The sequence below is a fragment of the Musa acuminata genome, chromosome BXJ1-4, assembly GCF_036884655.1.
Source record: "Musa acuminata AAA Group cultivar baxijiao chromosome BXJ1-4, Cavendish_Baxijiao_AAA, whole genome shotgun sequence".
Classification (NCBI taxonomy): domain Eukaryota; kingdom Viridiplantae; phylum Streptophyta; class Magnoliopsida; order Zingiberales; family Musaceae; genus Musa; species Musa acuminata.
The window spans coordinates 4,982,205-5,006,958 of NC_088330.1; the positions used below are offsets into that span (position 1 = coordinate 4,982,205).

General features: G+C 41.6%; 5 protein-coding genes across 9 annotated transcripts; 2 read left to right on the forward strand and 3 right to left on the reverse strand.

The window, feature by feature from the left end:
• Window positions 1–2,763: 2,763 nt before the first annotated feature.
• On the forward strand, window positions 2,764–6,267 carry LOC135643072 (floral homeotic protein APETALA 2-like). The gene is made up of 10 exons (XM_065159628.1): window positions 2,764–3,884; window positions 3,998–4,023; window positions 4,179–4,209; window positions 4,306–4,393; window positions 4,622–4,767; window positions 4,917–4,961; window positions 5,030–5,121; window positions 5,200–5,354; window positions 5,433–5,630; window positions 5,707–6,267. The coding sequence occupies exons 1-10, from the start codon at window positions 3,358–3,360 to the stop codon at window positions 5,878–5,880; spliced, it is 1,482 nt and encodes a 493-aa protein (XP_065015700.1). The 5' UTR covers window positions 2,764–3,357; the 3' UTR covers window positions 5,881–6,267.
• Window positions 6,268–8,559: 2,292 nt separating this feature from the next.
• LOC103980739 (vesicle transport protein GOT1) lies at window positions 8,560–13,540 on the forward strand. 5 transcript variants are annotated; one of them, XR_010498144.1, is made up of 8 exons: window positions 8,560–8,675; window positions 10,887–10,945; window positions 11,716–11,807; window positions 11,914–11,994; window positions 12,077–12,174; window positions 12,450–12,531; window positions 12,697–12,791; window positions 13,333–13,540. XR_010498144.1 is itself a non-coding variant. In XM_018825153.2 (7 exons), exons 2-7 carry the CDS (start codon window positions 10,915–10,917, stop codon window positions 12,714–12,716), a joined length of 498 nt encoding a protein of 165 aa, XP_018680698.2. In that variant the 5' UTR covers window positions 8,560–8,675; window positions 10,887–10,914; the 3' UTR covers window positions 12,717–12,957. The 5 variants fall into 5 exon arrangements, 4 of the variants coding, with proteins under 4 accessions (XP_018680698.2, XP_065015746.1, XP_065015755.1 ...); XM_018825153.2 differs by lacking the exon at window positions 13,333–13,540 and having other exon boundaries at window positions 12,603–12,957; XM_065159674.1 differs by lacking the exon at window positions 13,333–13,540 and having other exon boundaries at window positions 12,635–12,957.
• Window positions 13,541–13,627: 87 nt separating this feature from the next.
• Window positions 13,628–15,232, reverse strand: LOC103980740 (uncharacterized protein At4g06744). Its single transcript, XM_009397225.3, has one exon. It carries the CDS (start codon window positions 15,144–15,146, stop codon window positions 13,806–13,808), a length of 1,341 nt encoding a protein of 446 aa, XP_009395500.2. The 5' UTR covers window positions 15,147–15,232; the 3' UTR covers window positions 13,628–13,805.
• Window positions 15,233–16,913: 1,681 nt separating this feature from the next.
• On the reverse strand, window positions 16,914–21,045 carry LOC103980741 (cysteine proteinase mucunain). The gene is made up of 5 exons (XM_009397226.3): window positions 20,224–21,045; window positions 19,842–20,077; window positions 19,616–19,756; window positions 18,668–19,117; window positions 16,914–17,321 (listed from the first exon to the last, which is right to left on the reverse strand). The coding sequence occupies exons 1-5, from the start codon at window positions 20,705–20,707 to the stop codon at window positions 17,223–17,225; spliced, it is 1,410 nt and encodes a 469-aa protein (XP_009395501.2). The 5' UTR covers window positions 20,708–21,045; the 3' UTR covers window positions 16,914–17,222.
• Window positions 21,046–21,841: 796 nt separating this feature from the next.
• On the reverse strand, window positions 21,842–23,473 carry LOC135643088 (cinnamyl alcohol dehydrogenase 2-like). The gene is made up of 5 exons (XM_065159648.1): window positions 23,270–23,473; window positions 23,081–23,194; window positions 22,783–23,010; window positions 22,211–22,650; window positions 21,842–22,137 (listed from the first exon to the last, which is right to left on the reverse strand). The coding sequence occupies exons 1-5, from the start codon at window positions 23,356–23,358 to the stop codon at window positions 21,935–21,937; spliced, it is 1,074 nt and encodes a 357-aa protein (XP_065015720.1). The 5' UTR covers window positions 23,359–23,473; the 3' UTR covers window positions 21,842–21,934.
• Between the last annotated feature and the right edge of the window lie 1,281 nt (window positions 23,474–24,754).

The window sequence follows — 24,754 nt, forward strand, 5'->3', positions numbered from 1 at the left end:
AATTAAAAATAATTATTGCATTAAAAAAAATATATTGATCGATTCTTCCTTCTCTCCAATACATTCTATCTTCCGCTCAACCTATCATCGACAAGTGAGAGGAGTCAATGATTGCCATGAAGCTTCGTCGTCTTCTTTCATGCGCTGCTGCCGTTGTTTCTGCTTCCCCATCTCATCCCGTCCTCCGTTTGGTGGTCGGCAATTGAATACGAGGTACGACCACCGCAGCAGCCCCCCGGAGCTCATCAGAAAGCGGCTGGCCCGCTTGACATCGCCAAAAGGAGGAAAACGTGGACCGCACCGTTCCTCTTGGATTGGACTATTGCGGAAAGCCTTTCCATCCTTCCTTCTCTTTTGTGGGGCGCTGCGGTGGGGGATGAGCACGCCTTGTTGCTGTCTTAAATTACTCTGCCACCTGTTTGTGGAAATGACAGCAGTCCCTTTGACTTGTTGTCCGAAGCCTATATTATTACCATTTAATTACCTTCTTTTTTTCTTTATTATTATTATTATTATATATATATATATATATATTCTCTTTCTTCCTTTTAGAATGATGATAATAATAATAATAAATAAATAAATAATAACTTTCTTCTAATTAAGAAAACATAAATCCAACCTTGTTTTCTTTTACAAAATAGGAAAAAAAATGATCCAAATAAATTGGGTTATAACACTGTCAAGAAAGATTGTAGTGATGTGGGAAAAAAAAAGAAAAAGAAAATTACTTAATTGACAATAAAATATTTATAAAAAAAAAACATGACAAAAGAAGTCCAATAAATCAAATTATCAAAATTATAATTTATTAACATCGTCAATATTAATCCCAAGGTTGAATAGTATGTCAACATTCATGATAATGAATGTTGAGGATTCAAAATTTTATCTGATAATTTTTATTTAACTCGTAAAAAGTTAAAAATTCAAAATCTCCTCTACAAGCTTAAGCTGATTAAGATTTTTTAAACTGTTGATAATAATCCTTTATAATGAAATCTTATCTTTATCGTTTATCCTCTATAGGAAAAAAACATATTATTAATAAATATATTTCTATTTCTGACTAAATTCATCATATCTATCAAGAATTTAGATTTTCTTACGTAGATTATATGTCCAGAGAGTTTTATAGAAAAACTAAATATAAGAAAATTTCAAAGTTAAAAATAATTAATTAATTAATTAATCATTTAATTTGTATTGTTATTATCTAACACATGCATAGCATAAGATTCAAATTATTTCCTTTTACATGTATAAGAAGCATTCTTATTATACATGCCTTCATGCTTCCACCTCCAAAAGTGAAAGAAACACAACTCATTTGCCTTTGTTACCTCAAAATGTTCATAAACTCAATAATTATTCTTCTACTATAGCATTCACTTTGGTCACTGATTAATCTTCTCCTTTTGCATTTTCTAACATAACACTACTATATGAGGAACAATAAATCAATTCCATTTTCAATATATCTTTACAAGGAAAACCTAAATGATGTCATATCTTTTTCATTTGTGATTTCTCTATAGGATGATTTCTCTTAGAAAAAAAATCTTTCACTTTGGGATTTTTATTTTTTTTGGAACAATGCCTTTCCTTTTAGTTTTTCTCATGTAGTATCCCTAATTCAAAAAAATACCCCTCACCAATTTTTATTTTTTCACTAGTTCTGAACCATTATAATATTTTTATTCGACTCATTTACGGTGTTAGCAAAAACATTATAAATCATATTACGCCTCTTTGGTTATCATTTACAATACTATATTTTTAAACTTATAGTAAGTTTGATTAAGGTTAGGAGTGTATTTTGACCATTTACAGTGTTTTTCAAGTATTTTTGTTATGATGACTGAAATAATATAATATATTAATTTTTTATTCATATTTGGGTAATGTTATTATTAAACTATTATAAATATATATTTGAATTATACACATTATTATGATTCATTTACAATATTTTCAAGTAGATTTTATAGTATTTTTTTTTATTATGATGATCAAAACAAAACAACTAGTCAAAAATACTATAAGAGATCAAAAAAAGAATAACAATCAATTTTTAAAAATATAATTTAATTTTTTAAAAAGAAAGAAAAATCGCCATTCTAAGAAACATAAAATGCTATATGAACATGTTTATATGTGCATAGGACTAAGGAGATTAAAATAATATGCATAATAATAAAATAAAGAGGCATTCTTTGGCACAACAAATGTATGTATCCATGGAAGAATAACACGTGATTTTCTAATCAAGAAATATTTTAATCCTTTGTCGGCAACTCCAATTATTGATCGAACGTCGATCATGTACTCTTCTCATGTTTCTTATTATTGCTCACTGCCTTTCTTTTTAATACCATAGGTTAAGAATACTGTGATTTTTTTATTGTATTGATTCCATGAGTTCTTTAAATTAACCATATTCCCCGTAATAATTTTAACGTTAAAAGATAATTATGTCTTTTTATGGTGGATCGATCCATAAAATAAATTGATCAAAATTTCTCGATTTATAAATATTTTTTAATTGATTTATAATGTCTTAAAAATATTATAAGTCTATTTAAAAATATGATATATTATATTTATTTGATTGTTATTATTTTTGAAATATATTATTTTTGATAGATTTATAATATTTACTAAAAAATATGATATTTCAAGAATAATGATATAAAATAATTAATATATATAATTGATGAGATCGTTTTGGCGACGGGACGCCAATCGCATACTTTTCTTTCGATTTGGTTAACAGTGAGTGGGGGAAGGCAAGGCAAGGCGAGGAAGGCGCGACGACGATAAAAGAAGGCGGTGTTGGAGTGAGTGGAAACAGCTCGCACCAACGAGGTGAGGGAGATGGATAGGAGAAAGAGAGAGAGAGGAGAGAGAGGAAGTATGTAGGCAACTAAAGGATACCATTCGCCTCCAGGAAAGGCGAGAAAAGATAAGAGGATAAATCGTTCGCTGTCAATTCACACAGCACAAACTGGTGAAAGCTCCTTGCTTTTGTGTGTCTTTCTTTTAGCTGATGCCTAACTTTGGGGCACTAAGTTTTGTAAAGCTCTTGCCTTTTGGCGTCGATCTTCCCTCCTCTGCTGCTTTTTATTCGCACCAGTCTCCAATGTCCTTCGCCTTGTGGTTTTGGCGATGTAGGAAGCAGGGGGGGGAAGCAGCATGTATTGATCGTTGATAGGGACTTGTTGAGCTAGCGAGGTGTTGGCTCCGAAAAGAACATATTTTTGCGTGAAACGAAGGGGGAGAAGGCAAAGATTGCATCTTTGGGAGTGGAGAAGGCTGGGAAGGCGAGAAAGGTGTGATTTTTACCAGGCGAGAGAAATGGAAGGCGTGTGGGATCTCAACGACGCCGCGTCGGAGGAGGAGGACGGCTCATCGCCAATGGCCTCCTCCGCCGCCGCCGGAGACAGCGGATGGGACGGGAAGGGAAAGGCCGCGGGTGCCGCCTCCCCGGAGGCTGAGAACGACGATTCTGGCTCTTCCGTCGTCGTCGTCGAAGCGTCCGAGGAGGCCGACGGTTGCGCCGGGAGAATCTTCGGGTTCTCCATCTCCGGGTGCCGCGGTGAGAGCTCCTCCGCCGAGAGCGAGACCGCCGTCGTGACTCACCAGTTCTTTCCTTTCGACGACGTGGAGGGGGCTCGGGCCGGGGGGTGCTCGTTGGCGCCGTCTCCTCGCACCCACTCTGCTGAAGTCAGGTTCTGCAACTCGTCCGAGAAGGTGGTAGCCGGAACGGTGGCGGAGGCGCCACCGCCGGTGAAGAAGAGCCGACGAGGTCCGAGGTCCAGGAGTTCTCAGTACCGGGGGGTGACCTTCTACCGGAGGACCGGGCGGTGGGAATCCCATATCTGGTCAGCTCTCTCTCTCTCTTCTTCTTCTTCTCCTCCCCTATCTGCAAATCCCGACGATGTCTCTGCTCATGTTTGCGAGTATATCTAATCGACATTCTCTCTTCCGTGAGCAGGGACTGCGGAAAGCAAGTCTATTTGGGTATGTATGAGCTAAGACCCCATCAAATTTCCCAAGCTATTGAAAGATTCGGTTTTGTTCTTGAGTTAGGAAAGACTTTTGGATTCAACTTGCACATATTAGAATTGACATAGCTACAGATTGTTGATTGTTTTGCCATGTAAACGTGTTTGCAGGTGGATTTGACACTGCATATGCAGCAGCAAGGTGGGTTCATCACGCTCTGTTACTGATCAAGTTCTTCTTTTTTCGATTTCTCTTGGTGTTCCAAGAGCTCTAAGTTTGAGAGATTACTTTTAGCAGAGCATACGACCGAGCTGCGATCAAGTTTCGAGGGTTGGATGCTGATATAAATTTCAGTTTGGATGACTATGAGGACGACATGAAACAGGTGAGGGAAGGGAAGACGGAAAATTAGTTCTTTGGGATCCTATGCTGCTCTATCGTAGTGTCCAACAACGATATTCCAACTTTTTAGAGTCGTCTTCTTGCTCGTGAGCTCTGATATGTGTTCGTGCTGGCTGTTCGTGATCTAATGCAATCCTCTATCTTATCGCATCACCTTAATGTACAAGGATGAATTATAATCCAACCAATGTGTGTTGATGGCTCGTGGTAGATGGGCAATGTCACCAAGGAGGAGTTCGTTCAAGTGCTCCGACGCCAAAGCAGTGGGTATCCAAGAGGGAGCTCCAAGTACAGGGGAGTCACTTTGCACAAATGTGGGAGGTGGGAGGCCAGAATGGGTCAGTTCTTGGGCAAAAAGTATGCCTCTTCTATTTCTTTCTATCGCATTCTATGATTTAGCTGCCATGCTTCCCTCAATTTGTTCGATCTTTTCAATCACGACAATGATTTCAATCATCAAATGCTGGTTCCTATTGTTTAACGCATTCCGCCTTTGTGTTCGACAGATATGTCTACCTGGGACTCTTTGAAACCGAAATCGAAGCTGCTAGGTATATTTCGGATCATACTTCTTAGGAAGCTAAAAGAAACGTTGGCCTTGATTCAGATTCCTTTCCAGGGCTTATGACAAGGCTGCAATCAAGTTTAACGGGAAGGATGCGATCACCAACTTCGATCCTAAGATCTACGACAACGAGCTTGACACTCAGTGTGAGAGACTACTCACTTTATCACGTCCTGTTATCTGTGAGTTGATTCCTTTAATCGTGCGAGTAAAATCTCTTTCAGCTAATCCTATCGAGCACAATCTCGACCTGAGCTTGGGCAGATCAGGCTCCAAAAGGAGTAGCACTGAAACAATCGACGACGAAGGCTCCAACATTGTTGATCAGCAACAGCAGATGGCCTCTGATTCGGATTGGCACAGCAGCATGATGCTGAAGGTTTAATTCTTGAACCAAATCTTTTACGGCTGCTCCTTCCAACTCGGCCTCTATGAACTGGCATCTGTTTCTCTATAGTTGGATGACAAGCTTAAGCTGCCTGAGGCTAAAGGCAGCAGAAGATACCATCACCACCACAGCAATGCCTTCATTCAATCTCCGAATCTTGCCCAGACAAACGAGACATTGAGCTACATGCCACTGCAAGCAAGCATCAATATGTCCTCGGTGGTCCAGATCGTCCCGCAGCAAATTAATCCCGTAAATTCTTATCGAGTGTGTTGCCTCCCTTCAATTGGCTTCCGTTTCTCGATTCACCATAGACCGATCTCAGGATCATGCTTGTTTGCAGGTGCAGCATCATGGCGGCTGGGAGGGAGAAAGATTCAGCAGATGGCTCTCACTGTCTAATGGTGGTGAACAACAGGGACAAGGCATGGAGATCAGCTACGATTCACGGTGCCATCGTCGCAATTGCTTGCCACCACTCGGTTTGCAGCATCATCAGGATTCCCACCACAGATAGCAAAATTGCCCATCCAGTGTGCAGCATAAGAATGGCATCAGAGTTCCATCAGACCTGATCGAAGCATAACACCACTCAATATTGCCTCTGGTGCAGAAGGACCCACTCTTGTGTTTGTTTTGTTTCAGCTTTCACTCCCACAACACCTTATCAAACCTCTGCAACTCCTTTTGTGTGTATATGACACAGTATTGGGGAGGTGAGACTGAGGGATGAATTGAGGTGGGACAAAAAGGGTTGATGGATTCCTATGAAGTTGATGGATTACTGCTTCCTTTTACTGATAAAAATGTTCAGACCTCATTCATCTGTTTGTTCAGCTTCATAAACTTCATAAAGAAGCTAAAGCTTCTTATGTTAAATAGATGGTCATTTGAAATGAATGTCATCCCATATCTGTGACAACATTGAAGGAAGCATAAATCTGGTTGTATCTGCATGCATGTGGTCCTTTGGATCAGAAAAGGGCATTTATGATGAGAGGGACTTCACATCTCCATGGAGCAGCTCCAGACTTTATTAGCATGATGGAAGAAGACTGAAAGCCTCTTGTTCTTTATTAGCATGTTAGTTTGATCCAGAAGATACTTGGAGGTTGTGGCCAAATCATTCTGGATTTCATCAAAGGGATGCTGGTTAATTTCCTAGGAAGAATTGGAGTCAAAATTCACAGGATCATGACAGAGTTAAAGGCTCAGAGGATTTCAAGGGTGCAAAAAATTACTGCACTAAACTATGAAAGTGAGGTCTCTACAAGCAATGAAGTGGTAGATTTGTATGGAAACAAACATATTAGGATTAGGAGGAGCACACATAATATGAGTTTTGAGTGTAAAATATGGATAATGAATGAAAGAAACAGTGAACATACAATAACTTATATTTGATTTGTTTGAAGTCAAATGATAATTGACCAGGATCTCTCTCTCTCTATCTCTCTCTCTCTCTCTCAGACAAAAGAAAATGATAGCAAAGGGAGTAGGTGCTAGCCTCCAAGTCTTTAGCATGAGAGGGGTATTGGTTTTCATCTTAAACCAAGTTCTGGTGCCTGCTTCTTTTAACCTGCAGTAGTTGGCATTCAGCTGTTTCATCTCTCTCTCTCTCTCTCTCTCTCTCTCTCTCTCTCTCAATAATAGAACAGGAGGTAGGTGCTCTGCTAGAATCCAAGCCTTCAGCACGAAAGGAAATAGCGTTTCAGCACACAGACCAAGTTCAGCTTCCTGCTTTTGACCTGTAGTAGATGGCATTCAGCTGGTCCCAAAGGGTATCAAGCCATCCATCACACACAGCACCAGAGAAGGAGATGCTTTCTCCCGTTGGCTAAACTCTTCCAGTTACCAGTACTGCTTCTCTCTACCCATAATAATTCACTAGATATCATTACTCCTCACACAATCCACATACACCTCTGCAGCATCTCATGTGAAGCCTGTACTTGGCTGCTGGCCTTCGGCTTTCCTTTTCAGCAATGGGTGACAGGAAATCGACCGAGACGTAGAGATGAAAGTGAAAGGTTGAAGACAAAGAAAATGGAAGGGTTAAACCAGGGATGTGTGTGGCACTTGGTATCTTCTTCTTCTTCCTCTCACCCTGACGCTGACACTTCTCCACTTTTGGTGTTTCTTCAGAGGGTGGAAGTACTGGTTGTGCTCTTCACAATTAGAAATGGGTACCTCGAAGTTTGAATTATGAGAGCAGCAGCAGCAACACGTGAACTGAAGTGTGAGATTACGTACAAGACCACAAAACACAGAGATATATGGGGAAGAGAAAGATTTCAGATGGGATTTGGAAAGACTCTAGTCTCATGTGCTATGATATTTCCAAGTGCTATGGCATCACCCTTAATGATTGGTGTCGTCTCAAGTTATACTGTAGTCTAACTTAGTTATCGTCACCTAACTCACTCTTTCTCTTTCTCTTTGTAGGGTTTCATCCTTCCTTTTTCTTTCTTTCGGGGCTTTGCCATGCACTGATCTCACTCCTTGTCCATGCATGCACGTGATCGTCCCCATGCATGCAAACGCCCTCGTACCCTAAGCTCATACTCAGTGGACTCCACAGATGTGGCATGCAGTCACATTAATACACACAGAGAGAGAGAGAGAGAGAGAGAGAGAGGCCACTGTTTCGCAACCATTGTTGGTCTTCCTCATTATGAGACCCCACACAGTGACTGCACTTTCCGTGTCAAAAGGAAGATAATGTCACCTTACTCGTACTGTTGTTGTCTGTGTGCATCGTGATAATAAAGCTTGAAGCTTTTCATGGGAGCTTTTACGCAGACAAAAAAACCTAATAGTTTGATCATATTATGGACCTTTGATTTCATCTCTTGCAGTCTCAACAAGAACGGTCATCCAATATGCATAATTGCCTGGAACTACTCAACTACGATTCATGTGTTTTATGTCATTTTTGTAGTATATTTTCGTATGTTTTTTGTTGCATATATTAATATGCAACCATCGATTTATTTTTTGGTATACTATTTCTTTGTTATTTTGTTATTATTTATTATTTTATTATTATTAGTTTGATGATCCCTTTAATTATTCTCAGTTTATAGATTCGATTCGTGATCATCCGAACCGCACCTTGTGCTACGGCTCGAGTAACGACTCGAATCTCCATCGACACGCGTCACTTTAGTTTTCAGCCCATTTCGCAACGTAAGTCGTTGCACTGAACAGGTTCGTCCCCTCCTACGGTCTTCACAGCGACACGACCGTAAGCCCGTCCCGAATTCCTCGCCGTCGACTCTTCCCTTCCCTTTCCGCCCATCGGAAGTTTTCGTAAGTTAGCGATCTCTGCCTCTTTTTCGTGATCACGTTCCGCCGTTAATTTGGAGACTCTTGTGGTGATTCTTCCATTGATCCGTTCTTGGATTCGTTCGTCTTGTGTATTTTCCCGAGCCTTTGTCTTCCCTGTAATATCTGCGTTCGTGGGAATGACGATCGATCGCCACTCCTTTCATTTTGTGAAGTACGGCGGTCAGATATGATTGTTTCTGTCTCAATTTGTAGGTCCATTTTTCAGCTTGTTTAACTTTGTATGTTGCTGATGTTGAAACCCTAACTCTCTTGCTTTTATGGTCACTTTTTCTTGCCTTTCTTGGATTATCAGATATTAAAGCTGTTTGTTGTACTCTGCAACGTGGGGTGGCTGGTAGAGGTTGTTTGTATCAGTAGATACGATTTTGGATATCTTGACAGCTGACGCGTGTGAATTTTGCATTGACTGTGTGGATATTTAGACAAATAGCTAACTCAGACCTACTTGTCAGGGAAATGTCTTGGATTGGAAGTCTCTGAAAGCAACTCTGATTGAGAAAACACAGAGTAAGAAAGAAATAAAAGATTTATGCTGTGCTTAGGAAAAGTGAGATTTTTATTTTGGTTAATATAGATAACATGATACTTAGAATTATAGTTGAACAAATGGTCCAAAGATGGAATGCTGAGCCCATTTGTGTTCCCGTAGTTGGAAGATTTGAGTGGCAAAAGTTGAATAAGTTTGTGAGGACTATGCTTTAGGTAACCATTTATTGAATTGGCCAATACAGATTTTTGGCACAGGGGTGCAGAATTTGAGCCGAAAAGTATGAAAACTAAGTAACAGCGGAAAACATGCTTTTACAAATATTTTAAGTTCTCTCATATTAAGCTGGCCCATTTGAATATAGGAACACCAGTTATCATCAGTGTTATAGAACATGCTAATTTGGCCATTTGATGGCATTAAAAATGAGAGCTATAGAAAAGATACATGACGTTCTGTCTTCTAAATCAGTTTTCACATATCATAAAATGGATTTTGATGGATATCATCCTTATGAGTAAGGGTGGACCTTTGCTAGTCAAGAAAGTAGTGGTAGGGTTAAAATTTAGAACAGCTCCTTACTTTTATTAAGAGAATGGAGCAGTATTTGGAAATTAATCTGTATAGGACTAGAGGATACATTTGGCTTAGACAAGAAAGGGGTTCGAGGGTTTCATACTGAAAATATCTATTAAAAAAATCTAGCTATAAATTTAGGTTTTCCTTTGAATTACAGGTTGATATATTAAAAATTTATGAGAATCGTGCAAGTTAATTTTTACAAATCTCAATGGCAACAAAAGATTGATGCAGCCGACCTCAAATAGCTAAGACTTATGGCTTTATTGTTGCTGTTGTAGTATGAGAATCGTGCAAGTTAGTGACTACTGAACCATTGATATGCGGCTCTTAGATCATACGTGGAAATAGTAGATGATAGATAGCATAAAATGGTGGACCAGGTTAATGCAAAAATTGATCAGACTGTAAAATCTCATGCTTAGATCTGCTTTAGAAAGAATTGTAGTTTTATGGAAAAAAGCAGAAGCTTGTAGGTAAATCAAGATGGGGAAGAGGATTTTTGTTAATTAAGGTAGATATCTGAGGTGGTCTAAAATTTAAGGAGGAATAAATTTGTTGATCAGCCCCTTCTATCTTTCTACCAGAAAGGTATTGTGAGATTTTAGCACGCAAAAGCTTAAATAATTTGTGTTTACTGGCAAATTGGTACATCTTTGAATTATGACAAAATCTTGACAATTCTGACTAATCTACAACTTTTGAACAATGACAACACACTTACTGACTTGTTCTTCTCCATGACTCATAGATATATTTTTTATTATTCAACACTTTTGTTATATTCTTTTTCTTTAATTCTAGAGTAGAAATTTCTGTTGATTTTATTTGTCTTGATTTGATTATATTTATAAAGCAACTATAAGACTGAAACACAAATTTAATAATTTGGATCACACATCACATTGTTTTGGGATGCAAAGTATTAAATGTGTGACTAGAACACAGTTCCAAGGGCGAGTCGGGCGTAGAGATATCTGCATGTGGTGGGAAGTTATAAATTGATCCTTTTAAACATCTTGACCATGCTTGTGAAGGAACATGACCAATAATTTTCTTATATGTGTTTTTCTAACTTGGTAGCTTACACTTTCTTGCTGTTGCAGGTTCCTGCTCACCAGCTAGTTTGACACCATGGTCTCATTTGAGATGAATGATCTGAAAAGTATGAATTTTTCTCAAAATGCATTTCGGTGTTTTAGTCGAATTATCTCCAATGCACAATTGTGCGTTAAGGGATCCACGTATCTCCTAAATTATCTATATTTGTTATAGCTGAAATGAATAACTTTTTAACTTACTCGTCGAGCATTTAAATTTATTGTGGTGTATTTCTATACCTACTACAAATGGTAAAGGCTTCAGAATCAACCTCCCTTTTGAGAATGGATTTATACATTTTGTCTCTGTAACATGTACTACTATAATAATAATGACAAGAAGCCATCAATCAAGGATTAAGGTTTTGGTCGCACAGTCTCTACGGACTAGTATTTACCAGTCTGACCACGAGCTTCCATGCTAACCGCGTGCTTTCATGCTCGATGTTTTTACACACCAAGCATACCACTTGGTTATGTCACCAATACTATACCTTGAGTGTTAAGCCTACCACTTTTCACCCTCCCATTAAATTCTCATTTTCCTCACCTGATTCCGCCGCTTTTCAACCAAGAATTTCTTTTTCTCCAATTTTTTCCCCTTAATTTCTTCTTCAAATTGCTCCCATTTTGTGTCAAATTTCTCAAATAGCTTGATTAGAGTCTCTCTCTCTTGCTATGGTGTGGATTTCTTGATAGGAAGCTTTGTTTTTCTTCAAATCACAAGATTAGCACCATGTTTATTACTTAATTTCTCTTGTAAAATAAAATTGAATGACAATATGATCCTTGTGAATTGTATGATCTCATATTCTAACTTCAAGTCTGTCACCAGAAATTGGGCTGGGCTTGACGGGGTTTGGGATATTTTTCTCAATCCTAGGAATCATCTTTTTCTTCGATAAGGGACTTCTGGCTATGGGGAATGTGAGTTTTGTCTCTTTTAAAGCCAGATGCCTTCCCTCCATGTTGTTTATTTGGTCTTTTTTCTTTTCTTGCAACTACTGAAAAACTTGTCCTTGGTGCACTCCAGATTCTCTTTCTGTCAGGCGTGATGCTGACCATTGGGCTGAAATCCACGATGCAGTTTTTCACTAAGCCTAAGAATTTCAAGGTTCATTTCTAAATCTAAAATGTCATCCTAAAATGGTTCTTGTGGATCATCATAATTTCTTAGTTTATAGACCATTTGACAGGGTACAATTTCATTTGGATCTGGCTTCACTTTAGTGCTTATTGGATGGCCTGTCATTGGCATGATCTTGGAATCGTATGGATTCATCATTCTCTTCCGGTGAGGAATGTTTTCTTCTGGCCATTTGCACAATGATTACACCTTTGCACACTCGTATCTAAATGTTTGATATCTCCACTTTTCCTTTCTGTACCATGAAGGGCTTGATAAGCTTCCCTGCCAAGTATTTAGTGCACTTCTGTTATGTAGGAAATAGGTGCCTTTGTGCATCAAAGGATCTTCATTTAGCTTGCTTTTAATTTGGACTACTGGATAGATTGTGCTTTATGTTTGATATTTTATCATTCTTGTTGCTGACTCGGTTTACCTGGCAGTGGCTTTTGGTCAACACTAGCGATATTTTCACAAAGGATCCCTATAATTGGCTGGTTACTCCAACAGCCATTTGTATCATCGGTAAGGAGATACACATTGAATGATTAAAGTTACTAACCGAGGCTAAGTTTCAGTTTCTATGGTTTAAATAGTCATTCTGCATTTTTCATCTCTTGTTTTGCAGTTCTTTAATCGCTACAGAGGCAATAGAGTCCCGGTATAATTGGTCAACAAATTTTTTTGTAGATGCATGCCCAACATATTGAAGTTCTATGTGCATAGCAGTCAACTAAAGCTCCAGACTGGCGATTTTACTTTTTCATTCTTGTGTTGGATTAAAGGTTTGAAATTGTTGTCAGATAATTGATATCTTGATTAGGTTAATTACTCGATCCCTGTAATATAGCCTTTCCCTTGGATGTCATGAGCCTGTAGATATAGATCTCTTACCTCCTGCTGATCACCGAATTGGTTAATTGAGAAGAAAACCTCATACTTTTGATCAAAGTAACATAATCTTTTCTGCAACCCTTGATACCGAGTGACAGTAGGACTTGTTGCTTTGCACAAGTGCTTTCTTGCTTGATAAACTGGGTTGTTTCTGACTTCATGTGAAAGACCAGTCAGTGAATTCAATGTAGCATATTTTTATCAGAACTTGCATTTTTGGTCCAAGTTGATGTGACAACATGATGACATCCTATTCTATCTACATATCAATCAGGCATAGTGAAACTAAACAGGTTACAGTTTCAAGATGTAGAGATACAAACCACATTAGTTCAAGAACGCTTTTTAGTGCTTTTGCTTCCAATTGTAAATGTGTTTTATCCGATAGCATTGTAATTGATCAATGTGAGCATTGCTTTTGACTTTCTACAGATGTAGAGGATGGATTCGGTTGATCATTGGGAGTGCCGTCCCCTCTGAATCTAGACAGTCATTAGCCCTATGATTTGGTGGAATCAAGTTTCATGCGTTATGCATGGTCAACCAAGTTTAGACATGTTGCGAACATTAGCCACTGGCCATATCTTGTGGCTTTCCCGGTTGGTGATCCATCGCAATAAGAAAGAGAAAGAACCGCATTCTTCGATTCTTTTGCGCGCACCGACAAGGCGTCCAGCTCATGTATCGGATTGCGATCTATCTCTACTTTTATCATATTGATGATGGCTTGGAAAAGGCCTCGTCGCCGCATTCGTGTTATTATTCAACTGCGCTAAATTACCCTTTCTTGGTTCTTACAGTTGAACAAGAAGAAGACCGAGAATACAAGTTGCAGGGCAGAAATATATGAAAGAGATGAAGACACGAGGAGAAGAAGTGATGATGCTGCAGTGTCTGGTAATCTGTTAATTCGGCGGTGGTTGATGAAGCGCCTTATAGGTCATGTACTCTGACGACGTCGACTTCGACGCCGCCGGCTTTACCGAACAATTCGAGAGGCTGCATGGAATATAGTGCGACACCGGGCAGTGCTTCGGCCGCCACAGGAATTTGGAGCATTCCGACGGCGGCCGCTGCTCCGGCAGTCCCACTATGCAGTTATGCCGCACGTCGAGCACTTCGCTCTTGACCAAGTCCCAGCAGGAGAGTCCCAGCGAGGTGAAGTAGTTCCCCGACAGCGACAGGTTCGCCAAGTTGCCGTCCTTGGCCAGCCGGCATACCACGTCGGGCACCTCCCCGTAGAGCAGATTCCCCGCCAGGTTCAGCTGTTCCACCTTGAGCAGGCAGCCGAAGGACCACGGTATCGGCCCGGTGACCTGATTGAACCCCGCGTCGAACACCGTCGCAATGCTCAGTAATCCGATCTCGTACGGTAGGCAGCCGGAGAGCTTGTTGTTGAGGAAGAGCACCTCGACCAGGGTTTTTGACGCGTTGCAGATGGACCGGGGGATCGGCCCGGTGAAGCCGTTGTTGGCCAGGGTCAGGTAGGCCACCGGCGAGCTGCCGAGGTCGGCCGGCAGCGGCCGGAAGAAGTTGTTGTTGTTGAGGAAGAGCACGTCGAGGTCGAGGGCGAAGACGGAGGCCGGGACGGAGCCGGCGAAGAGGTTGTAACGGAGGTCTAGAAAGATGAGGTTGCTTAGCGCGAGGACGTCGGCCGGGAACGGGCCGGAGTGGAGGTTGTTGCTGACGTCGAGCTCGTAGAGGTAGGGAAGGCCGGTGAGGTCGGGGATGGGGCCGGAGAAGTTGTTGGAGTTGGCGTGGAAGAGCGCGACGTCGGGGAGCTGGTCGACGAAGCCGGCGACAGTCGGCGCGCAGAGGCGGAAGCCATTGAAGTCTACGGAGGCGATGGTGGGCGTGTCGGGGGAGTCCGGCGGGGCTGCACAATAGAAGCCCTGGTAGGTGCAAGGCCGGTAGCCCACCCATGTCTGGATGACGCCATTAGGATCGCAGGTGATGCTCCGCTTGAAGCGTTGGATGACGAGGTAGGCGTAGTACTGCTTGAGGTTGGGGAAGTCGGAGGGCTGCGGCTCGGACGACGGTGGCGACGCAGGCGGTGAGCAGCCGCCAGAATCATCCGTTGGAGATGGCGACGCAGTGGGGCTCTCGCTGCCACTGCCCCCGACGCCAACGCCGATGCTAATCTCAATGGCTTTTCTCTGTCGCTCCAATTGCGTACGGCCACTGAGGGAGGGAGAGACGAGGAGGAAGATGATGCAGAGAACCAGCAGCAGTGTTCTGATAGCCATGTTAAAGCGTCTCTTCCTTCATTTCGTTTCTCCTCCTAACTTGTTTGTTTCCATGCAGTGTAGTGTTGTGATATATGTCTCGATCTTGAGACTGTTTGGCCGAGAGAGAGAGAGAGAGAGCGTGTGACTGGTGATGGTGGGAGGAAAGCGACAAAAAGAGGGAGGGAGGGGACCGAAGGTCACGAGGAGAACAGAATCATACTTTGCGCAAAAGAAAGAGATGGATTGGGGACAATAATACAATGGCAGCGGTTGGACAGGGCGGAGTCTACGGTGGGGACTGATCACGGATGGCCATGGGAGGATTGGTTGGTAAGACTCCACTGTTCATCTTCTTTAATAGGGTTTTGTTTGCCTGCTGCTGCTGGTGATGGGATTGTCACAGGAAACTAGCAAGAATGCAGAGGTGAGTTCCACTCTTCTAGTCGAGTTATTAGGGTTCTTTTAATCACTTAGTACTGCTTCAGTAAAGAGCATAGATTTGGATGAACTGATCCTTTGAACTAAGTTTTTATCAGTGGGAATAGTTATCATTAATCTTTTGTGGAGGTATAAGACCTTGGGCAGTATCTAGCACATGTGAAATCATTGGTATGACTCGTTGGATCTATTCAATGCATCCTTTAGCAGACATTATTGCTTTCTGTCAGTCAGAGCATTTGGCATATTCTAAACTGATGAATCATTCTGAAACTGTGTATGTGTGTGTGAGAGAGAGAGAGTTAAATTTAGGAATTGCTTTTATGTTTTAATTTGTACTATGAACTTAATTATGTAAGTATAGGTAATGCCAAAGTATTATTCTTAAGTTCTCTCTCAAATTTATCAATATAAGAGCAAACATTTAAGATTTTTTTAGATGAGTCCATTTCCTGCACTGTTGCTTTCCTAAACCAAGAACTAGTGATGTCCTAGTCATGAAAGTCCAAGTTGATCTCACAATTTGGTGACAATGGTGGGAAGCTTATAATGCTTTATATTTAAGATCTTTTTGGCTAAGATGAAACCTTTTCCTGCATTGTTGCTTTTGCAAACCAAGAACTAGTGATATCCTAGTCATGAAACTCCAAATTGTTCTCACAATTTGGTGGCAGTGGTTGAAAGCTTACTGCTTTCTCTTTTTCATAATGCCATAGGCAAGTATAGACCCATGAACCACATGATTAGATTGAGGAGGACATATATAATTCCTTCTTTTTCTCATCCACCCACTTTAAGTTCTTTTGGTGTCTCTGCACTGCACACAAGCATAATGTCAAACTCTCTTGCTTTTATTGTTTGTTAGGTCTGAGGTCCATTGAGGCTTCATTGTGTTGACACTGCAAGTGTAGAAGATGTGATAGGAACACCTTGACAAACAATGAGTGTGTTTAGAACAGGTGGTGATAGGAAAGTGATCATCTATGGGAAAATGCAACAGTAGGTTGACTCGATGGAACTTTCTTCATCACCCTTTTCCCCAAGGACAGAAGAATGGCACAATAACCCCAGAAAACCTAATTGAAGCTGCAACTTTCAGTGTTTTCAGAGACCAAGAAAAAGAAAACATTGTTATTGAGGTTTTCAGAAGACTGATGATGAAGGAAGAAGACATCAAACAAGTGAAACCCATTTTAGTACCTTTCATGGAGTAAGCTAACTGAGGACATGGTAGCACATATAATGAAGTCAGCCTATTAGCTAGTAAATAGAAATAGGTGATGAGGACATCATTGCCAACATGTCATCTCATGAAACAACAAATCAACATGAACAACAGAAGCTAGATGGCATAAACTAATCCCCTGACCTTCTTTAGCATCAATGAATCTTTGAAGCTCATGAAAAGTGAATGGGCTCATACAACATCTCATTTGAAGGTTGTATCTTGGAAAGCAAATGACAACTTGAATTATACATGATTAAGCAGTAAACCATCTTTTGGCTTGTCTGACATTAGAAATTTGAATACTTACATAGTTGTTGTCAAATAAGCAACAAGCTAAGCTTTCAGTTCATAAAGTAGGGGAGAAGTATGCAGTTTGAGCCGCTGGGGCAATCTTAATTCTCTCGGCAAAGAAATCAATGCATGAATCTTCATATTTCGATCTTCTTGCTCTCGTCATCCGAGTATGCCCAATGTGGCTTCGCAGGAATGCGATCAAGAGCTTTCACTCCCAGTGGGTTGTCTTTGCTCTGTTCATACACATAAAAGTGTGAAATGGAAATGAACAGAAATCGAAAAACACAGTCCAAAATATTCTTGAAGATAAATAGAGCATGAGGTTATACATAGATTCATATTCCAGGTCATTATGCTAAATACAACATGAGTCATCACCATTACTGCAGGAATACAACCCCCACCCAGAATCAAACTAGATGAGGACTAATCATTTGTTTGTAACTTTGTATACCTAAAGGTAATTATATACAAATAACTCAAGCTTCGCTTTTTTGCAAGCATGCATAAGCTCAGCTACCAGGTAAAAGATAAGAAGTGCCATCTGTTGGCAACTTTGTATCCAACTTGACATCTAAATAAGACATGACAGTGATATGGGCCTGCTGCCAGTTACGAATTTGTATGTATGCAGCTGGACCACAGTACCAGTCCTAAAAGTCATTTGGCGTATTGTAAAGCCGGTAACTTAAGGAGCACAGAACCATGCTCTAATGACCTCAACTCGCATGCAAATGAGGAAAGTCAATAACAAGATACAACTTTTTAACCCAAGTCTGAACCGAGATACATTTGATCAGCTATGGAATAAGTCGGCATGGAACCAAAGTTGGAATATATGTGAAATTTTATGAAAAAAAAGTAGGTGTACATGCACACACCTGACACATTAAAACTTTTCTGGACTTTAACAGGACTTGGAAGAACTCTTTTATCAAAATTTTGAAACTAATATTTTGGACACATCGTTCTTGTTTGTTTCCACTTGGGTTCTTTATTAACAAGTGTCTTCTGTGTCTCACTGATAAATGTGTATATTTCCATCTTTATGACTGCTTAAGCCTAGAATGTTAGAGTTCTCAATGCTTAGTAGAGTGGAATAATACTTTTTAGGGACATGATATGAATTAGAGTTGACAAAGTAATATGTTCAAACTTGTACCATGCTTCAAGTTTGAAATAGAAGTGGATTTAAATCAAGATTCAAAAGAGACTTGTGTAAGACATGAATGATGCATGAATTTAGCTTATCTACTTGCTCAATATAGGCTCAAGCATGGTTTGGTATAGAATTAAGCTTGATGCAGTCTTGATCTACTTTGTAACAAGTAGAATTTGTTCATTTATCTAAGCTCAAAATACTTGATCAAACTGAATTCTATTACAATACAACTTATGAATTCATGTTCCAGGTTTTAAGTTAAGCAGATTTACTGGCATGACTCTTTTTAAGTTTTACATGAAGTTTATGAATACTGTATTTTTTTCTTCGGATGACTGAGGATTATCTGATATCAAACAGTGATAATTTGATGATAAGATTGGCAGGCATGAGAAGTTTCCAAAAGCATGAGATTACCAGTTGACAAGTTCCGGCCTGGACATTGCAGACGGGGTAGTCAGGGGGGCAGCAGCTGCGGTGATCTTCGCAGCAGGTTGCACCTTCAACAGGACAGCATCCCCAGGCGAAGCAGTGGCGGCCATACTCATAGACACAACAACAAGTGGTGCTCGACTGGCAGGAGAAGTACTTGTCACACATGATCGGAGGGCTCACGGGCGAGGGAGGACTCGGTCCAGGATTGGGCGGATTCTGACCCTTCTTTGTGGGGTAAGAAGGTTCTATCGCGATCCCGCACTTGCCGGTGGATGTGTTCAAGTTGCGCTCCATCCTGATATAGCCAGCCTCTCCCCAATCACTGCTCCATGAGTTCCTGACGATCCAGTAATCCTTGCCATTTTCAGTACCATAGCCAACAACAACTACACCATGATCCAGCTTTGTGCCACATCTTCCTGTGAATACTCCCTGAAACAAATATTGCACAGCTTGTAACACAAAAGAAAAAGGAATAGTAGATAGTAGCATTTACAGACGACAATTGTAGAAACATGAAAGCATAGTTGTTGTCAAATGCTGATCTAATTGTTGTCTTTGTGTTCTGAATTAATCCGAAACTGTAATTATTGAATGCATCAGATCCTTTTGAGATATGTTTCAAGGCTTTAGGAGCTCTGCAATTTAAACACATATTATGATTGAAAATGCCTATACATTGAATTCTGGCACAAAATCTGTAGTATTTCCTCTACCCAATAATTCTTCACAAAAAGTTAGATCTGACAGCCTATGAATGTTTGATAATTCTCAACATATAAAACTAATATGATCCAATCCCCAATTACACTGAAGAAAATGTATACTTTCCTTAAAGATGATACTCTCATTGTGTGAGACTGTACTACTTACTACCAATACCATGACAAGATGATCTCATCGAGAATCAAAGCTTCACGGCGATCTTACCGATTTGTAGAGCTGGAATTCCCTGCCGCCAGCCTCGATGGCAACACTCACAGGTTGGTTCGCGACAGCCTTCTGCAGGGCCTTCTCATCGTTCGCAGGTACGTCTTCGTATCCATCGATCACCACAACTTTAGCAAGTTTCTGCAACAATCATCAGGCCCATTCACCATGAGAACGATCTGGCTCATTACTACGAAGAGATCATAGCAGACGCCGTGGGAATTACTCGGTGTTGGTCGCACTTCCCGTCGCGGGCCTTGTAAGGGTAGTCGTCCTCGGTGTCGACGCCACCGTTGCCGATGATGAACTCGAAAGCATAGTCCATGAGTCCGCCATTGCATCCCTGGTTGTAGGCGCTGTCGCAGTCCACGAGCTCCTGCTCCGACAGAGTCACCAGATCGCCTGTCACGATCTTGTTTACCCCTTCCACCGCAGCGATGGTGGAGAAGGCCCAGCAACTCCCTGTTCCATTCATCAGCTACTTCTCTAAGCCATTTCCTTCTCAAAGCATTAGATAGATCCATATGGAAGCGGAGACGAGGAAGGAGGAGTCATGGAAGGGTATGTGGTAAGTCTCCATGTGAGAAGAGAAGGAAAGGTAAACTAACCGCAGCTCCCCTGGTCCTTCACGGCTGCCACGGCGCCCTTCTCCCTCCAATCCACGGACTCCGGCAACTCGTCGCCCGCCTCGTGCCTGTACCGGTCGCTCGGGGCCCTGAGCCGGCGGGCAGTGCCGCCGGCCCTCGTGCCCAGGTACGTCGCCCGGTACTCCTCGTTGGTGAGGTCCGCGAAGCGGTTGAGACCAAGGATGAACCCGTACGCCTCGGCGTCGGCGTTGTGGGCGTCGATGAAGCGCAGGTTGTCCTTGAACACCTCGAACCGCCGCTCCCGCTCTCCCAGCGCGTTGTGCACCCTCCCGTGCTCCGCCACCCACGCGTCGTACATACGCCGCACCTCCTCCTCGCTCCTTTCCAAGCCCCGCGCGCCGTGCTCCTCGTCGTAACTAATGATCGACATGTCCGGCGCGGCGAAGGCGGCGGCGAGGCCGAGGAGGAGGAAGACGGCAAGCGAAGCCATGGGAACCGTGCCCATGTTGGGAGGTGCGAGGAGAGAGGGGCGCAAGGTGGGATTTTGATGGGATGGTGGGGCTAAAGCTCAGATTTTTATAGCGAGGATCGATGAGACAGCGACGGATTGGGACGCGGAAGCCGTGGATTAACCAAGAGAAGCGGGATATAACAGAGCTCTCGTCGCCCTTTAATTAGAATGAGAGGAAACAGCGGGGGCGTCACTGACGTATGGACAGCGAAGCAAGATGAGGTGAAGCACGAATCCCTCGTCTAATGAGGGAAGGGATTTGGAAGCGGAAAGGTCGGAGAAAGAGCCATTGAGCCAAAGCCTAAAGGAGACGAGGAGCTCCAACGATGAGAGGGAGAGATGGGCCAATCAATCAAAGGCCTCCCCATGAAAACAGGGGAGGAGGAGGTAAGAACAGGGGACGTGGATGGTGTTCATCCATTGGCTGCTGAAACTGACTCAATAATTTATCTTTGATTCTTCTTCTTGTCACATTATATTTGTATAAAAGTTAGGGCGATTCATCTTATTTTTTTTAATACTTTTTTTCATAAAGATATCATAATTTTATTGATATCTTAAATATCTTTTGTCATCATCGATATCTTTCTTTTATATCTCATTTTCCCCTATCATAATTGTCTCGTGATTTTTTTTCGTCATAATCATTTAAAAGTTATATTATAATCATAAGATAAATACGAACATAGTTCAAAGAATAATTAAAATTATGATGAATAGATAAAACGATGAGGCTATGACAATAATATAATCAAAATAATAAATAAAAAAAGAATAAGATAGTTTTAAGATAAAAATAATATAATAAAAATAAAAGTAAGATAATTTTAAGATGATTATTACGAGACCTTACGAAGGGGAATGAGATGATTATAATTGAATGAAAGCTACAAGGTCGAGGATGAGAAGAGAAACATTGAGGACGATAAGAGACATTTAGAATTTTAGAAAAAAATTATGAGAATCAAATAAAAAACTGAAAACAAATATATATATATATATATATATATATATATATATATATATATATATATATATATATATATATATATATATATATATATATATATATATATATAAAGGTAGTTTGCTCATAAAATATGTGCCCATCACAATCTTGTCCAGAAATAGTCGGCAAATGACAATATCCATATCGAGCAGGAAAGGAAAGCATGCATAGGAAAGAAAGGTGAGGGACGAGATTTGTAAGCGGGACTTGAATCAAGCGTCGAGATTGCTGCCGGCCACATCCACGACGAAGCGATACCGGACGTCGTTACGCTCCAGTCGCCGGAAGGCTTCGTTCACGTACTCCATCTTCACCACCTCGATAGTGGAGGTCACCCCTCTCTCCACGCAAAACTCCAGCATTTCTTGCGTCTCCTGCATGCTCCCTATGAAGCTCCCGGTGATGCACTTCCGCCCTGCAACCACCACGGCGGAATGGCGTATGCTAATGGTCGCAGCAAAACGTAGTAGCAATAGTATTTGTCTTACCCAGCATCACCATGGGAGTGAGGAACTGCAGCGGCTGGTTGATGACGCCCAACAGGATCAGCTTGCCGTCCAGCTTCAGCAGCGGGAGGAAGCGCTCCAGCGGATGGAACGCCGGCACGGTGTCGACGATGTAGTCGAGGCTGTCGGCGGCGGCGGCCATCGCGTCCTCGTCGGAGCTGACGAGGTAGGCGTCGGCGCCGAGGTGGTCGACGGCCTCGGCGCGCTTGCGATGGGAGGAGCTGATGACGGTGACGTGATGACCCATGGCCTTGGCGAACTTGACCCCCATGTGGCCCACGCCACCAAGGCCAAGAATCCCGGCCCTGAGACCGCCGGCCGTCAGCCCGAAGTGCTTCAGGGGGCTGTACACAGTCACCCCGGCGCAGAGGAGCGGAGCAGCTTGTTCAGGGGCCAGAGCTGAAGGAATCCTCACCAAGAACCTGGTAAATCATCATAGGGAACATGATTTGAGCCCAACCTATCATCAAACGTTCCACGAACGAATGGTGTTCGAGCTTTTGTCCCAGCGATAGAACGAGAAGAACAAAAGAAGAATCCAGCCATCTACTCACTGCTGATCCACCACCATAGCCGACGCGAACCCGCCTTGGGTGGGCTTGCCGTCGGCGTACACATCGTTGTACGACCAGACCTTCTTGTTGCAGTACTGCTCGACGCCCGCCTTGCATGGCGCACACTCGCGGCAGCATCCGACGATCACGCCGGCGCCCACCGTGTCGCCCACCCTGAACCTGGTCACCTCCGCCCCCACCTCCACCACCTCCCCCACCACCTCATGCCTTCGCACAAAGCAACCAAACGCATCAGCAACATGGTGAGATCAACGATGTATGTTCATGCAACACGTACCCAGGAACCATGGGATACTTGGAGCCGCCAAGGTCGTTCTTGGTCTGGTGGAGATCGGTGTGGCAAACACCGCAGAAGAGCACCTTGATCACCACGTCTTCCGGTCCCGTCTTCCTGGTTACAGTCACCATAGCTTTGGTGTTGGTGAAGGCAAACACATATCTGATACAGAGATGAGCTAATGATTACCTCAAGGTGAAGGTGTAGGGCGATAGGATCCCACTGGCATCTCTTGCAGCCCATCCAGTGATCGTTCTCCCAGTCGCAACGCTGCCCATTCTTCTCAGGCTGAGGAGGAAGGAGGAAGCACTGCGGTCAGCTTAAAGAAACAGAAGGTGATCTGATAAATATACAGGAAAGGAGTATGGTGCTGTGTCATTCTGAAGTGTGCTTTAAGGCAATGGGGGAAGATAGGGAGGTGATGGTAACGAGGTGGGGAAAGGAAGGGTGGAGTTGATGGAATGCGGTAGGTGGAAGTGGCATCAGACTCATCCTCCCCAACACTTTCTTGGGAGCTTGCGGCCATGGCAAGGATTCAAGCACTGTAGGTTTTTTCTGTATTGATTGTGTTACAGTAAGACTCAAGCCATGGTTGGCAAGTAGGTTGGAACTTGGACAACCAGGAAGCAAACATTGATGTCTCACATTTTTGTGAAGTACCCAGAATCATTAATGAGGTAAAACAAGATGAAACAATCATGATGCCTCTTGTGGATGATCAGAAAGAAATAAGATTGAGCTCATTCACACTTCATCAGACATTTGAAGGAATTTGGAAGAGAGTTTGAAGATCAACATCCAGAAACAAAATCTTGTTCAATGAAGAGGTGATATTTAATGCATCATGGCTTCTTGTGATGACATGAGATTGACATAATCCAAGGAGATACAAGTCTGATTAGCTAACAGATTAATCAAATGAACTATTCACAGGTGTTGAGATAAGAATTTTGAAACATTATGGCAGAGCAGATGAGCAGAGGAAGAAAGGCATGGTTTTGGACATACATGATTTCCAAGGTTGGTTCAACAGCTACTGGGTCCTTTTTTTCTTTATGTATTGGTGTGGTTTACAAACTCTTCCAAGAATTCCTTGTTAAAGTCAAGATTTCCCAAGATTAAGCTATATTATGTGTGATAATAATTTGACATTATATGTGAACTGAGTTTGTTGATATATATATATATATATATATATATATATATATATAATTCTACTAAAATTTCTAAATTAGTAATTTGATTGAATAGTATCTTCTAAAGCTATGGCAGAAGAATTAACAGAACAGAGAGGATGAGATATTAGCAATTGGAAATATATGTTTGGGAGAGAGATGGGTCTGTGAGGGCTCAGAATTTTTGTACAGATTTTATCTATTTTGTTTCTTTGTTGAATATAATATCATTTTTGTGTTTTAGTGTACTGAATTTCTTGCCAAACACCTAAAACATTAGCTCCATGGTGATGTTTTTGGGTTACCAACTTTAGGTTAAGCACTTAAATTCTGAATTTACACCTAAATAGTTGGTCTGATAATGATATACCAGATTTACTTATCAAAGGTTGATGAATTAAAATTTTATTTAATAAATTCTAAAGATAATGACTAACTTAGTTAATAAAGATTATGTTGGTTGATCATGAAAATTCAAATTACCTCTTTGTCACTTACT

What these genes read in the sequence shown, in the direction of transcription:
- LOC135643072 (XM_065159628.1), top strand. Translation starts at nt 3,358, where the DNA reads ATGGAAGGCGTGTGGGATCTCAACGACGCCGCGTCGGAGGAGGAGGAC. An exon ending in GGTCAGTTCTTGGGCAAAAA is followed by an intron (nt 4,768 to 4,916) that starts GTATGCCTCTTC and finishes TGTGTTCGACAG; the next exon opens with ATATGTCTACCTGGGACTCT. An exon ending in ACCGAAATCGAAGCTGCTAG is followed by an intron (nt 4,962 to 5,029) that starts GTATATTTCGGA and finishes ATTCCTTTCCAG; the next exon opens with GGCTTATGACAAGGCTGCAA.
- LOC103980739 (XM_018825153.2), top strand. Translation starts at nt 10,915, where the DNA reads ATGGTCTCATTTGAGATGAATGATCTGAAAA. An exon ending in GACTTCTGGCTATGGGGAAT is followed by an intron (nt 11,808 to 11,913) that starts GTGAGTTTTGTC and finishes GGTGCACTCCAG; the next exon opens with ATTCTCTTTCTGTCAGGCGT. An exon ending in GGATTCATCATTCTCTTCCG is followed by an intron (nt 12,175 to 12,449) that starts GTGAGGAATGTT and finishes TTTACCTGGCAG; the next exon opens with TGGCTTTTGGTCAACACTAG.
- LOC103980740 (XM_009397225.3), bottom strand. Translation starts at nt 15,146, where the DNA reads ATGGCTATCAGAACACTGCTGCTGGTTCTCTGCATCATCTTCCTCCTC.
- LOC103980741 (XM_009397226.3), bottom strand. Translation starts at nt 20,707, where the DNA reads ATGGGCACGGTTCCCATGGCTTCGCTTGCCGTCTTCCTCCTCCTCGGC. An exon ending in GAAGGACCAGGGGAGCTGCG is followed by an intron (nt 20,078 to 20,223) that starts GTTAGTTTACCT and finishes TGAATGGAACAG; the next exon opens with GGAGTTGCTGGGCCTTCTCC. An exon ending in AGGCCGGAACTTGTCAACTG is followed by an intron (nt 17,322 to 18,667) that starts GTAATCTCATGC and finishes GTGTATGAACAG; the next exon opens with AGCAAAGACAACCCACTGGG.
- LOC135643088 (XM_065159648.1), bottom strand. Translation starts at nt 23,358, where the DNA reads ATGGGCAGCGTTGCGACTGGGAGAACGATCACTGGATGGGCTGCAAGA. An exon ending in AAGTATCCCATGGTTCCTGG is followed by an intron (nt 23,011 to 23,080) that starts GTACGTGTTGCA and finishes CTTTGTGCGAAG; the next exon opens with GCATGAGGTGGTGGGGGAGG. An exon ending in CACTCCCATGGTGATGCTGG is followed by an intron (nt 22,138 to 22,210) that starts GTAAGACAAATA and finishes TGGTGGTTGCAG; the next exon opens with GGCGGAAGTGCATCACCGGG.